The sequence below is a fragment of the Mustelus asterias genome, unplaced genomic scaffold (assembly GCF_964213995.1).
Source record: "Mustelus asterias unplaced genomic scaffold, sMusAst1.hap1.1 HAP1_SCAFFOLD_2186, whole genome shotgun sequence".
NCBI classification, from domain to species: Eukaryota; Metazoa; Chordata; class Chondrichthyes; order Carcharhiniformes; family Triakidae; genus Mustelus; species Mustelus asterias.
The window spans coordinates 1-14,857 of NW_027592131.1; the positions used below are offsets into that span (position 1 = coordinate 1).

Here is a 14,857-nt window from a genome sequence, read left to right on the forward strand (position 1 = left end):
TCCGGCACCTGTTCGGGTTACACTGAGGGAGAATTTAGCACGGCCAATGCATCCTAACCAGCACGTCTTTCAGACTGTAGGAGGAAACCAGAGCACCCGGAGGAAACTCACACAGACACAGGGAGACTCCGTACAGACAGTAACCCAAGCCGGGAATCGAACCTGGGTCCCTGGCGCTGTGAGGCAGCAGTGCTAACCACTGTGCCACCGTGTGGTGGCAGGTTATATTTTAGAACTGAACTTTCTGGGGCCACACACCTTGTTCCACTTTGGCAACTTCAAAATTCAACTAAAACGGCAACTGATTTCTTTAAGAGATGACACTATACTATCCAGTAAGAAGTCTCACAGCACCAGGTTAAAGTCCAACAGGTTTATTTGGAATCATGAGCTTTCGGAGCACTGCTCCTTCATCACCTGATTAATATTAACCTGGCGTTGTGAGACTTCTTACCATTCCCGCCCCGGTCCAACGCCGGCATCTCCACATCATGGCTATCATGCTCCTTAATCAGGTGACTCACCTGAGGAAGGAGCAGCGCTCCGAAAGCTCGTGATACCAAATAAACCTGTTGGACTTTAACCTGGTGTTGTGGGACTTCTCACTGAGATCAAAGCTTAGTGCAGTGGGTAAAATGGACTGACGTATGAGGAGAGATTGACCAGGTTAGGATTGTTTTCACTGGAGGTCAGATGAATGAGGGGGGGATCTCATAGAGACTTATAAAATTCGAACAGGACTAGACAGGGCGGATGCAGGGAGGATGTTCCTGATGGTGGGAGTGTCCAGAACTAGGGGTCACAGTCTGAGGATTTGGGGTAGACCATTTAGGACGAAACCAGGAGACATTTCTTCAGCCAAAGCATGGTGAGCCCTGTGGAATTCATTACCGCGGGAAGGTGTTGATGCCAAAACATTGAATGCATTCAAGAGGTGACTCGATCTAGCACTTGGGACGAATGGGATAAAAAGGTTATGGGGAGAAAGCAGGATTAAGTCTATGGAGTTGGACAATCAGCCATAATCACAATGAATGGCGGAGCAGGCTCGAAGGGCCAAATGGACTCCTCCTGTCTTACCTTCCATGCTTCTATGACAAAGTTTTGTCTCGACTTGTGTTCCGCACAAATACTAGACAGTTCCATGGGTACGATGGGTTTAGAGGGATATGGGCCAAATGCGGGCAATTGGGATTAGCTCAGGGGTTTTAAAAAAGAAAGGGCAGCATGGACAAGTTGGGCCGAAGGGCCTGTTGCCATGCTGTAAACATCTATGACTCCAAGTAATTGTTCATATTCCACAGGCCTTCAGAAGTTGCAATAGCATCGTATTTAAAACCAAGGAGATTTCAAATAATGGGACTTTAGTTTAGCTTTTAGATAGTGTAATTCCTATTGCATCGAAAACTAGTTCCAGTGATGCAATGTATTTAAACACCAACATTTTTTGTTTAGCACCAAAGATATTGATGTGTGAAGCCGATGACAACCATTTCAGAATATACATTTGTACTTGGGTATTAGCTGCCAGCTAAACACTTTACATGAGCATAGCAAGATTGAGTCAATGGCGCTAACTTCACCAAGACAGATGAACGCATTTCAATCGTTTTGTCAAAACCCACAATAAAGGCTTTAAACAAAAACATTTTGCTGGAAACACAAACAATTCCAAAGCTGAAATTAAGGGTTGAATCCAATTGTTTAAATCATCTCCTCTTGGCACAATGACAATGGTATGAAGTAAAAGAGACTGAACAAAACCATCACAGTACAATGCATTTAATGCAATTATCTTTTGATACTCAGTTTGCAGAACTTTCTGAGATGCAGATTAAGTGAGACTTATTGTGCCGATGAAAATATTGCAGCAGCATTGTAAGAAGAGTATTGAACAGGTGAGCCATGAAGTTGCAGGATTGGAATCGCAGAGCAAGGGGCACTCCCGTTCCTGATGTTAGTTTTACCTTTTTTCACCCCTCTCTAATATAGCATCAATATCTTCGTCTGTAATGTCACTCTCTTTAGAAGCAAAGACGTGGGAAGCACCGTGACGAATCATCTGCAGCATTTCATCTTTCCCCAGCTCATTGAGATTCTGATCGACTGAACCTTCCTGAAAGAATTCAGTCTCGATGTTAAGAAATTGTAAAGAACAAAGAAAATTACAGCACAGGAACAGGCCCTTCGGCCCCTCCAAGCCTGCACTGACCATGCTGCCCCGACTGAACTAAAACCCCCTACCCTTCCGGGGATCATATCCCTCTATTCCCATCCTATTCATGGATTTGTCTAGATGCCCCTTAAAACTCACGACCATATCTGCTTCCACTACCTTCCCTGGCAGCGAGTTCCAGGCACCCACCACCCTCTGTGTAAAAAACTTGCCTCATACATCTCCTTTAAACCTTGTCCCTCACACCTTAAACCTATGCCCCCTAATAATTGATTCTTCCACCCTGGGAAAAAGCTTCTGACTATCCCTTCTGTCCATGCCCCTCATAATATTGTAGACTTCTATCAGGTCGCTCTCAACCTCCGTCGTTCCAGTGAGAACAAACCAAGTTTCTCTAACCTTTCCTCATAGCTAATGCCCTCCATACCAGGCAAAATCCTGGTATGGAGGGCATTAAACTTGTAGTAATGCAAGAGACGGGTTCACATGTTAATAAATAGACACACAAGGGCGATAGTGGAAACTATTGAGCCCACTTTGTTGCACAGCATACTTTAACTGGCTGTTCACACTCTGTGGAAGATTGCAGAGGGTTTAATGTTCATTTTTTAGGAACATTTCATCAAAAGTCAGGAATACATATGCCAGATTGCACAGTTCCAGGTGGTAGGTCCTAATGTATTGTAATGATAATTCATTTTAAAATCATTGACGATTAGAGAAGTTACCTGTGAAAATATTGAAGTTTCATTTTAAAATGTTCTGCGGTATTTGAAAAAGAACAGGTTACTGAGGGAGTATCCAATGCATTCACAATCCCCAACACAAAGCTTTAACATCCGTGCCATAACTCAGTCGGAGAAAAGAATGCAAGATAAAATTCTCGAGTGAAGGCTGGGAATGATTGACACTGCTCATGGTACCCAAAGTTTCACCGATGCCATTTAAAGTTGATACCTCAAAGCACCGAAATATACTGAGGAAATATACTGGGAAAACTTTAAGAAACAACAAAGAACGACTAAGAAAGCGATAAAGAAAGGAAAGATAGGTTATGAAGCGAGGCTAGCTCTAAATATAAAAAATGATAATAAAAGTTTTTACAAATATATAAAAAGGAATAGAGTGGCTAGAATGAATGTTGGACCCTTGGAGGACGAGAGGGGGGATTTAATAGTGGGAAATGAGGAAATAGCTGAAACTTTAAATAAGTTTTTTGTGTCGGTCTTCACAGTGGAAGACACAAATAGTTTACCGAATATTAACGATAGAGGGTTGGTAGGAGGAGAGTTACTCAACACAATTAATGTTACCAGGGAGGCAGTGCTTGGTAGACTAACGGGACTGAAGGTGGACAAATGCAAGGTTATTCACTTTGGATGAAATAATAGCAAATTGGATTATTATCCAGATGGAAAAAAATTACAACATGCTACTGTGCAAAGGGACCTCGGGGTCCTTGTGCATGAGACGCAAAAACCCAGTCTGCAGGTGCAACAGGTGATCAAGAAGGCAACTGGGATGGTGGCCTATATCGCAAGGGGGATAGAATATAAAAGCAGAGATGTCTTGCTGCAGCTGTACAGGGCATTGGTGAGGCCGGAGCTAGAATACTGTGTGCAGTATTGGTCCCCTTATTTGCAGAAGGATATATTGGCCTTGGAGGGAGTGCAGAGAAGGTTCACCAGGTTGATACCAGAGATGGGGGGTGTTGATTATGAGGAGAGACTGAGCAGTTTGGGTTTGTATTCGTTGCAATTTAGAAGGCTGTGGGGGGGATCTTATAGAGACCTATAAGATAATGAAGGGGCTGGATAGGGTAGAGGTGGAGAGATTCTTTCCACTTAGAAAGGAAGCTAAACTAGAGAGCACAGCCTCAAAATAAAGGGTGGTCAGTTTAGGACAGAGTTGAGGAGGAACCTCTTCTCTCAGAGGGTGGTGAATCTCTGGAATTCTCTGCCCACTGAAGTGGTGGAGGCTACGTCGTTGGATATGTTTAAATCACGGATGGATGGATTCCTGATCGGTAGGGGAATTAGGGGTTATAGGGATCAGGCGGGTAAGTGGAACTGATCCACTTCAGATCAGCCATGATCTTATTGAATGACAGGGCACACTCGAGGGGCTTGATGGCCTACTCCTGCTCCTATTTCTTATGTTCTTATGTTCTCCCCATGCAGTTCCCACCCAAAAAACAACCAACTTCAACAGCCACCTTGCTGAATTACAATAGAGTCCAGTCTAAGTTTCATTTCAGCATGTTCCACTATCCTTTCCTCCACAGCGTTGTCAGTTATAAATCGGAATACTCTGACTACTTTTGTTTGACCAATTCTGTGGGCGCGATCCTAAAAAAAGAACACAATTAAAGTTACATGGCACATCCACACAATCATGTAACAATTTCAATTAACATTCCTCTACATTCAGCTGTAAAAACACCACATTCATATATTTTCCAGCAAACATTGTTTCTATAATCAGAAATGCAAGAATTTCAAACAAAAACTCTGATGATCAAAACCTTAACATGGGGATCGGGAATAAATAAACTTCCGAGAAATCTCCAAGCTGATCATAAGCTCGCAAAGATATGATGTCAGGATGGCTATCTCCTGCATGTTTTAACCCTCTCTAATTACTCAGTCAACATCAACAATTGTTGCAGCAGGGGAAAACCAAGGAAGCACCTGGACCTATTTAATTATATCTCAGATGCATTGATTGCAATCCAGTAACTGGCTGGTGGATCAATGAAGCAATTGAGAAACTGACCACTTCACACTGGAGGGGAATTAGAATCTCCACTGTGTTTGTGGATTGGAGTCAAGTACTGACAGATGCTCTTCCCTGAAGCATATTAGTGAACCAGCTGAACAATTGGGGAGCCCTGCTCCCTTTTGCTGCTCACTATAAACTTTAATTCAAACTTCACAAATGAGTGAGATTTGAAGTCATAAGCCCTTGACACACGAGGCAATCACGAAGCACTTATTAAAATCCGTGCATCAGTTGTTTTGTGTAAAACTGAATCACGGAAGGCAGATCCTTATAGTGACACCTCAGCATTACTGAAACTTGAAATGGATTTCATTTCCAAACTCTCAATTGGATTTGGAAGTTAATTGGTGAGGAACAAGATGCCCAGTCAGCTGAAATCATACCACGCCAATTCTGAAAACAACCGCACGCTCCATTCACATTAAAGAGAAGCAAACTGAAGGCCTCTGCTGAAATATTTCCACCAGTTCATTCGAGCGGAGTTTTAAAGAAACCATGGGAGCAACACACGGAAGATTTGAGGGGTTATCAGTGGCAGTAAAATACCAAATGTCGCTTGATCAGTGCACTTGGATGTTAAAACCAGCAACAATAGTTATATATTCAACAGTACGTGGCTTTCAGAACACAAATAACTAATCGCTCAGTAACTTACCACAGCTTGGAGGTCTACCTGAGGGTTCCAGTCTGAGTCGTATAGGATTACTACATCTTCTGTGGTTAGATTTATACCAAGACCACCAGCGCATGTGCTTAACATGAAAATAAACGTTGAGCTCCCAGGACTATTGAAAGCAGAACTAGAATCGTGGAGGGATGAGAGAGAAAAGTTATGCCAGAATTGAACAAGCGATTGGGACCAATCTTTTTAATAATTGTTGGAAAGTTTCATTTTTAAAAATACAAATAGATGCTAGATTCAAATTGAATGTTCATATTTCTTGTTTGAAAACCTTGAGTCAGTTTTGTAACCTTAAGTCTAGAATTCTTACTTAGATAATAGAGCCTCAGATCAATTTAAGAGGTTGGAACTTTCCTCAAACAAACTCAGTTTTGAAAGCACAGGGCAAGAAACATACTTGTCTCTCCTCATGCGGTGTCTGTCCATCCAGTCTACAATCCTCGTAGTTTCTCCACATACAATAATCTTCCAAGATATCCAGCACCCTGGTCATTTGGCTGAAGATCAACACCGGAGAACCTGTGGAAAAGAAGATCATTCATCAGGGTGATCGGTTGATCGGTAGCCAAGAACACAGCGCAGATACGCAAATGCTTCAAAAACCTACATCTACTGATGTGGATAATGGAAACCAAATTCCAGTGGTAACATGCAGGATGTAGAGTAATCGAGTAAACTAGTTATAGTACAGGAGGCATAAATGAACACACATAACCAACTCCAATTTTATAATTCATACAATGTGAACTGTCCATGTGACCCAGCTGCCTTGATTGATGGGAATGATTTCAAAGGTTTTATATTCCAGGTGGATTCGAGACGGTGCTGCAGATTGGGCAGCAAAAATTAAACCCTAATCAAAAAATAGCTGCAATCCCAAACCATGTAATTATTCCATTCACCTTCTGCTAAAACACGTTAGCCCGTAATTTCAAAATATTTGGCTCCTGTAACTATTCCTTCGGAAGGAGGATGGGGCGCATCAAGCATTACAGAGGCCTGTGATCCAACTCTCTTCATGAAGAATATTTGATGGTAAATCGGCCAGTTTTTGGGAGCCCCCAGCCCCAGTGGATGGCGTGTGGCAGGCCAGAATGACTAAAACAGGATGCGATTTCAGATCAAGACACACTATTGTTTTAAACAGTCACTAAAACTTGTGAAATAAAAGCTAAATAGATGGAAGCAAAGTTCTGGAAATACTCAGCAGGTCAGGCAGCATCTGTGGAGAGGGGAGTTCTGAAGAGTCAGAGTTGACCCTTCGCTGATGCTACCAGATTAGTTGAGTATTTTCAGCAGTTTTTAACTCATTAAAACCTGTGCTGATTTGTAACCCAAAACATCACAGCATGCAATCTGCTGTACCTTGCTGCACAGGTCAAATGCTGCCATGGTGTCATCAGTCATCATTTTCAAATTCTTTTGCAGACATTTTCGTGGAAATCCTTGCATGCTTACGAAGGATAAACATCACAAACCCCTTTCATTTATTAAAAATCCTGTTCTACTTTTGATCAGTCTGCAGCACAGGTACAGTACTGCTCCAGAGCATGACAAAGTCTGACATCGGACTCGGAAATGCACAAATAACCATGCAGGCGGTTGTTTACAGCCAATCTATACACCAGGATGTTTGATTTTCCACTCCACCAGATGTCCTTATATATGGATCGGACTACACAGTAGTTTTTGTTCAATTCCTCCTGGTCTCCAGAGTCTCAACTAATTTGGTCATGGATTCGAGTTCGAGTGACTGGCGTGCTCTTTGAATTTCCAATCGAATCTGAATCCAAACCTACATCCTCCCAAAATAGGAACTTTAACATTAAGCTAATTCTTAATCCATTGAGACAATGTCATCTATTTCACAAAGCGTGAACTTTATTACTATATTTACTCTCTAATCACAGATTTGTTGAACATATTCTAAAAACCTAATTTACATTGTGTTTTAGTTTGGTTATCTCCTCAAGGATATCTCAGTAAGCTTATTTGCCTGTCCTACTATAACTAAAACCATTGCTGATTCCAGAGTTTATTGCATATTAATTTATAACACATTTTGGAATATTTTCAATTAATTTCCCTTTACGGCCTGGCAATCGTTAATTTGGGCCTTATGCCTTATGTTGGCCACCCCCCACCCCGTCCGAGCTACTCAAGTATCCACGAAACTATCAAATCACTCCATGTCTCCTTCCTATAGAAAGATTGAAAGACAGAAAGGGAAACAAAAGCCTTGACCAGGCCTGCGGCTGACCTTGCTCCTTCACTTTCGGCAGCAGTTTGTCCAGTACCACCATTTTGCCACTGTTAACTACCAGGTGAGTGTCAGTGGTGTAAGGTGGGCCAGGTTCAGCTCCGTCAAACAGATAGGGGTGGTTGCAGCACTTGCGCAGTTGCATCAGTCTATTCAATAGACGCATTTTGTCCATTTTCCCTGAGGAGTTCAGGATGTCAATATCCTTCATTAATATCCTGGTGTACCTGTCAGCAAGGCCAGAATTAAAGCTCATCACACCAACTTGGAGATAAATTCATTTTTTTAATGGAGCTCAACAGAAAGCAATTACAACCTAAAATGAATGCTTTGTTCTCTAGGTGCCTCGGACAAAGTCTAGGATCCACATTCCAACCCCTCTCACCTACCAGGGAACAGGGTGCTCCATCTAAGCCTCACATATAGAAACCCATATCATACGACAAATACACACTCAACATTTTGTTCTTTGATATAAAGCACAATTCATCCCAGGTGGCCAGGGTTTGAAGGGATGGGAATATTCCTTTCCATGTCATTTGGATGCGAGCAATATGAAGTACTCTGGGATTAAGTATTTGTAACGCAGAAACAGGCCACTTAGATCAACAATTCCAGATCAGTGTTCATGATAAGAGTCTCCTCACACCTTCGATTTCTTTTTCCATTCTATGTTTAACAAACTTCTCTAAAATGCATCAATGTCATGCCTCTCCTTGTGGTAGTGAGTTCCACACTAACCACTCTGCCACTTTCTTTTTTGAATCTTCTCCTAAATTCCTGTTTGATTTATGAGTGACTATTTTATATTTATGGCAGCGATCCTGGCATCACCGTGAGGCAATGACATTGTGTTACATCGGGTGCAGTCTCATTTTGAAGGGCTTTGCAGCGTTCTACTTGACCAACCATGATAGACATGGTTAATAAGTTTGGAGGGGACACCTCACTAGTACCTGATCAGGTGGGTATCAATAATGGGCTGCATTGGGGTTTGAAAGAAGAAAGCCCAAAGCTGAGAGCAAAGTAGTTTGAAAGCACTGTAATAATCAGACTTGAATGGCAATCGTCCAGTCTGAATTCAATGATGATCTTCTGTTTCGGGCAAAAATAATGGAAATGATTGAGGGAAGTTAGAATTCCAAACACAAAAATCTTACAGATCAGACGGAAGCAAGATGGTCAATAGTAGGGAGTCAGCCTATTATTGATGCATTGGGTAAAATCACACTCGCTTACACTGGTGAATCTATTCCCTTCGTTCTACAAATGCTCTAATTGTTGATTGAAGTGCAGCACAATTTCAATGAGTTGTTGCAAGATGATGCCGTACTTCACAATGCAACACATTAAGATTCACAAGTTGTGCACTCACCATTCCTGTTGCATTTTGCTCAGGCCCACATACATTTTGACTTCCTTTTTTGGCGGCAGGCTCTTTTCTACCTCAGCTTTAATATGTGGGAGGAGGAAGGGTCTCAATACCTAATTCAGGTGAGAATACATGCTTTTTACACACTGATGATGCCCAAGAAGGTCAAGCAAAATAATGCAATGTTACAAAAGCTGCACTGAACAGTTCTGTGGACTGAAGCACAGGTTCAACAAAAACAGCTGAACAAGCCATGGGTTGAAGCACATCTACAGGTGTGGGCTGAATGTTCACTTGATGAAAACACCTACAACTTCAGATTAGATTGTCAACAGCTTTATTCTGCAACATAACAGATCAGACCTTGGAATCCAGCCCTTTATGAGAAAGAAATACAGTAACCTTAAATTCACTTCCCTCATTCCCCAACAATGTACATTTCTACAATACCTTTAACATAGGTGGCATGGTGGCACAGTGGTTGGCACTCCTGTCTCACAGCACCAGGAACCCAGGTTCAATTCTGGCCTCGGGTCACTCTCTGTGTGGAGTTTGTGCATTCTCCTCGTGTCTGCTCCAGTTTCCTCCCACATTCCAAAGATGTGCGGGTTAGGTTGATTGGCTATGCTAAATAAACCTTTGGTGTCAGTGGGATTGGCAGGGTAAATATGTGGGGTTGGTGCAGACTTGATGGGCCAAATGGCCTCCTTCTGCACTGTCGGGATTCTATGATAATAAGATGTCTACAGGATCATCACAGGGACAATTATCAGACAAATTTGACACCGAGCTACCAAAAAACCATTGAGAGGTGACCAAGGAGTTTTTAAAGCAGTGTCTTAAATAAGGATGAGCTGGAGAGGCAGAGAGATTTAGGGAAAGAATTCCAGTGCTTTGGGCTAAACAGCTGGAGGTTGACCATCAGCGATGCACAAATGGAGCAGTGGACAGAACTTGGTTCATGTCAGCAGCAGTTCTGATGAATTGAATCTTCCACGTGGTGCAAGGTGGGAGGCTGTTTAGGAAAACCTCGTGCTAATTAAGGGATTGAACAAGGGCGGGCGATATTATGGTGCTGGTATTGGTAATATTGAGAATATGGGGTTGGAAATGTAGTTCAGGCTCAATTAGGAGATCACAATTGCAAAGAGTTTGGTGAAGCCTCAGACAGACAGGAAGCAGACAGAGGTTTGGAGTGAATGGTTATGAAATGGAGCTTGTAGTGTGAACAGAAGAGGAGATAAATCCGAGTAATTGTAACCTACCATTCCACCTCTCCCCCAACCCATTTCAGCTTCTCAAATAGTGGATAGACATTTCAGCAAATAAAAATTATTCTATTTCCCTTACCCTGCACCTCCCAAAATGTGATAAAAACACTTTAATTTAGCAAGTCTTCCTGATCAGGAAGCAGTTCGACTGGAGATCCAGCATCAATTGAAATGCTCTTATCAAGGTCGGGATCAGCAATTGGAACAGCCCGTGGGGATGCTTAATGGGCCTTGTTACCAAGGTCAACTGAGGAGTTCAATATATGGCCACAGAAAAAATAATTGAGAGGAAATGAAGCGGAAGAAATCTCTCCCCCTTCACCATATTATGTAATATCTGAAGCGATTCAAATTATTCAGATCTGGCTAAAATGTCCACCCTAATTAAAAACAGCTGTGGTAGTTGCCTACATCGAGTGAAAGGCAATAATTATCTATTCGTCTCATCAATTTCTAAGTTGCCTATTACAGCACCTTAAATGCCATGTTTACTTCAGGCACTATTTACTGAATGCAAGAACACCTGGTAAATGTTCATTTAGCTTTGTGCCCTTTAACAGTTCTAACCCATTCTAAGTGGGATGCAGCTGGACTGGGCAGAAACCATTCTCGTTACACGAATAGAGCCACCACTTAATTCCAGTGGATCGCAGGTAAGTCATGTCTGCAAGAAGTGGTGGAACTAGAAAATGCTGGAATCCATCATTAAAGAAGAAATAGCAGGCCATCTGGATAAGAATGGTTCGATTAAGCAGACGCAGCATGGATTCATGAGGGGAAAGTCGAGCTTGACGAACTTGTTGGATTTTTATGAAGATGTGACTGGTGCGGTTGACGGAGGGGAACCGGTGGATGCGGTGTTTTTGGATTTCCAAAAGGTGTCTAATAAGGTGCCTCACAAAAGGTTGCTGAAGAAGATTGGGTCACACGGAGTTGTGGGTAGGGTGTTCACGTGGATTGGGGATTGGATATCCGACAGGAAGCAGAGCGTCAGAATAAATGGGTACTTTTCTGGTTGGCGGATGGTAACTAGTGGCGTGCCGCAGGGATCGGTACTGGGGCCTCAACTATTTACCATTTATATAGACGATCTGGAGGAGGGGACTGAGTGTAGGGTAACAAAGTTTGCTGACGACACAAAGATAAGTGGAAAAGCGTATCGTGTGGAGGGCATAGAAGGTCTGCAGAGAGATTTGGACAGGCTGAGTTAGTGGGCGAGGATCTGGCAGATGGAGTATAACGTTGACAAATGCGAGGTTATTCACTTTGGAGGAAATAATAGCAAATTGGATTATTATCTAAATGGAAAAAAATTACAACATGCTACTGTGCAAAGGGACCTGGGGGTCCTTGTGCATGAGACGCAAAAACCCAGTCTGCAGGTGCAACAGGTGATCAAGAAGGCAAATGGGATGTTGGCCTATACCGCAAGGGGATAGAATATAAAAGCAGAGATCTCTTGCTGCATCTGTACAGGGCATTGGTGAGGCCGCAGCTGGAATACTGTGTGCAGTATTGGTCCCCTTATTTGCGGAAGGATATATTGGCCTTGGAGGGAGTGCAGAGAAGGTTCAGCAGGTTGATACCAAAGATGAGGGGTGTTGATGATGAGGTGAGACTGAGCAGATTGGGTTTGTACTCGTTGGAATTTAGAAGGCTGAGGGGGGATGTTACAGAGACCTACAAGATAATGAAGGGGCTGGATAGGGTAGAGGTGGAGAGATTCTTTCCACTTCGAAAGGAAGCTCGAACGAGAGGGCACAGCCTCAAAATAAAGGGGGGTCAGTTTCGGACAGAGTTGAGGAGGAACTTCTTCTCTCAGAGGGTGGTGAATCTCTGGAATTCTCTGCCCACTGAAGTGGTGGAGGCTACCTCGTTGAATATGTTTAAATCACGGATAGATGGATTCCTGATCGGTAAGGGAATTAGGGGTTATGGGGATCAGGTGGGTAAGTGGAACTGATCCACTTCAGATCAGCCATGATCTTATTGAATGGCAGGGCAGGCTCGAGGGTCTAGATGGCGTACTCCTGCTCCTATTTCTTATGTTCTTATGTTCTTTATCACTTCATAAAAGTCAAATTAATTTGTAATTCACACGCAGTAACTCAAAATTTAACACTGCTCGGGATAAACAGTTAGTAGAATATAGATCCTCAGTTTTTGCCATCACATTTTTAATCAATGAATTAACAGTTCTAAATCTACCAGGGCAAGTCAAAGGCCAGGAATCCTGCGGTGAGTAACTCGCCTCCTTACTCCCCAAAGCTTCTCCACCAGATACAAAGCATAAGTCAGGGGTGTGATGGATACTCTCCATTTGCCTGGATGAGTGCAGCTCCAACAACAGTCATGAAGTTCAACACCATCCAGGACAAAGCAGCCCACTTGATTGCTGCCCCTTCCACAAACTCCCTCCACCACCGATGAACAGTGAAAGCCGTGTGTACCATCTACAAGATGCACTGCAGGAATTCACCAGGGTTCCTTAGGCAGCACCTTCCAAACTCTCAGCCACTGCCACCTAGAAGGATAAGAGCAGCAGGTACCTGGGGGCACCACCACCTGGAGGTTTCCCTCCAAGTCACTCATCATCCTGACTTTGGAAACATATCGCTGCTTGTTCACCGTCATTGGGTCAAAAAAACTGGAACTCCTTCCCTAACAGCACTGTGGATGTACCTAGAACTTCAGGCACTGCAGTGGTTCAAGAAGGCAGCTCACCACCACCTTCTGAAGGGCAACATGGGATGGCCAATAAATGCTGGTCTAGTCAACGACATCCACACCCAGTAAATGAAGAAAAGAAACCTTGCTGTTTCTTCAAATTAGCCCCAAACACTCTCAAGGCACATCACTTCATCACACAAATATACAACTTTGTGAATAATATTTCTGAGGGCGATGGGCCCAAAATAGCTTTGCATTTTAATGACGTCCCAGCATCAGAATACAGATAAGATAAGAAGCTTCCCATGTGCAATCGCTCAGCCAGCTTCTGGTCCCCGAAGCAGTTGTTTGTGTCAAACCAAGAATCAAAGTCCTGCAAAGAACAACAAGTGGCTCTAGTCATGCCAACCCCAAACGTTTTAGCATATTGTGTTACTTCCATCAACGCCTCATCCAATGGTTTCAATGATTACATTGTTTATCACTAGAAGAACAAGAATGGCAATTTAAAAAGGTAGCATCCAAATTAGATCGTTCACAAATGATATCATAAAACAGATGCCCAGCTGCTCATAACAATTGCAAATCAGTTTCAGCTGTTCGGCAGGTGAGCAATTGAACATGGAAAAAAATCATTTTTTCCCTTGGACCACCTACTCCCATCTCTGTAACAAGCTACAGGACACCCACACAGGAAGAATGGGCAGTTAGGCATTCAGTTAGAAACATAGCTTTTCTTACTTTAACAAAAAAAAAGAAATACTAAAATACTTCTGATAGCTAATTTGTGGATTGAGATAGATATGGATAAAGTAAGCTCTCACCCCAGCAAGCTTTTAATGTAAGTTTAGAATTGTGACACAAGGTGACAGTTTTGCTGAAGGAAACATCAAGCATGTTAAATCCGCTTCGCAGTGTAAGGCAGATGTGACATTGAGCATCAGGAATGGTCAATAGCAGTTTGAAGGGTTAGAGGAGCAGACATCACCAATTGGACTCTGCATCGGCACACATATGGTGAATATAGTGCTCACAAAATGTGGGCAGGTGGACAAATTAATACACAGACTGCGGCCATTTAGCTACCTGGCTGCTCCCAATGCAAGGAACAATGGTGTCACACAACACCCTCCAGCAAGTTGGACAGCTTCCCCTGACACTAGCTTCAAAAATGAAAAAGACACAACTTTGCAGCATTCTCTCATGCCTTCCAAAAAGAAATAGGTTGAAACACTGTAATTGAACCTTAGACAAACGGTACAGTCTCTGTCAAGCTGCTTTTCTCATTACTTACTGCAGACGAATTGAAGACATCCAGGAGGAGGAAGTTGAGCAGAGCCCAGAGTTCGTGCAGGTTGTTCTGAAGTGGTGAATCCGTGAGCAATAATCCATTTGTTGTTTTAAATTCTCTCACTATTTCAGAGAGCTGTAAATTTAGCAGATTTAAAAACATGACTGTACAAACTGGGTACAAGTTCGAATCATACTCCTGGCACAACTGTAGATTCAGACTGCATTTAAAAGTTCGCTGATCTTTTAGGTGTTTATTCGTGTCTGTCATTTCTCCAATTAATTCAGATATAGTGGCACCAAATGCTTTGCATTAGGAAGCAAAAAGCAAGTGTAGTAATAGTACATCAAGATT

At 42.7% G+C, this 14,857-nt stretch overlaps 1 protein-coding gene across 1 annotated transcript; it reads right to left on the bottom strand.

Moving 5' to 3' along the window:
• Positions 1-1,967: 1,967 nt before the first annotated feature.
• Positions 1,968-14,638, bottom strand: LOC144489432 (SWI/SNF-related matrix-associated actin-dependent regulator of chromatin subfamily A member 5-like; the record flags this gene model as incomplete). The annotated part of the gene is made up of 8 exons (XM_078207300.1): positions 1,968-2,112; positions 4,389-4,524; positions 5,613-5,757; positions 6,005-6,158; positions 7,900-8,126; positions 9,275-9,386; positions 13,519-13,585; positions 14,507-14,638. Coding segments are annotated over 8 exons (1,118 nt in total), but the record flags the coding sequence as incomplete, so codon positions are not given.
• Between the last annotated feature and the right edge of the window lie 219 nt (positions 14,639-14,857).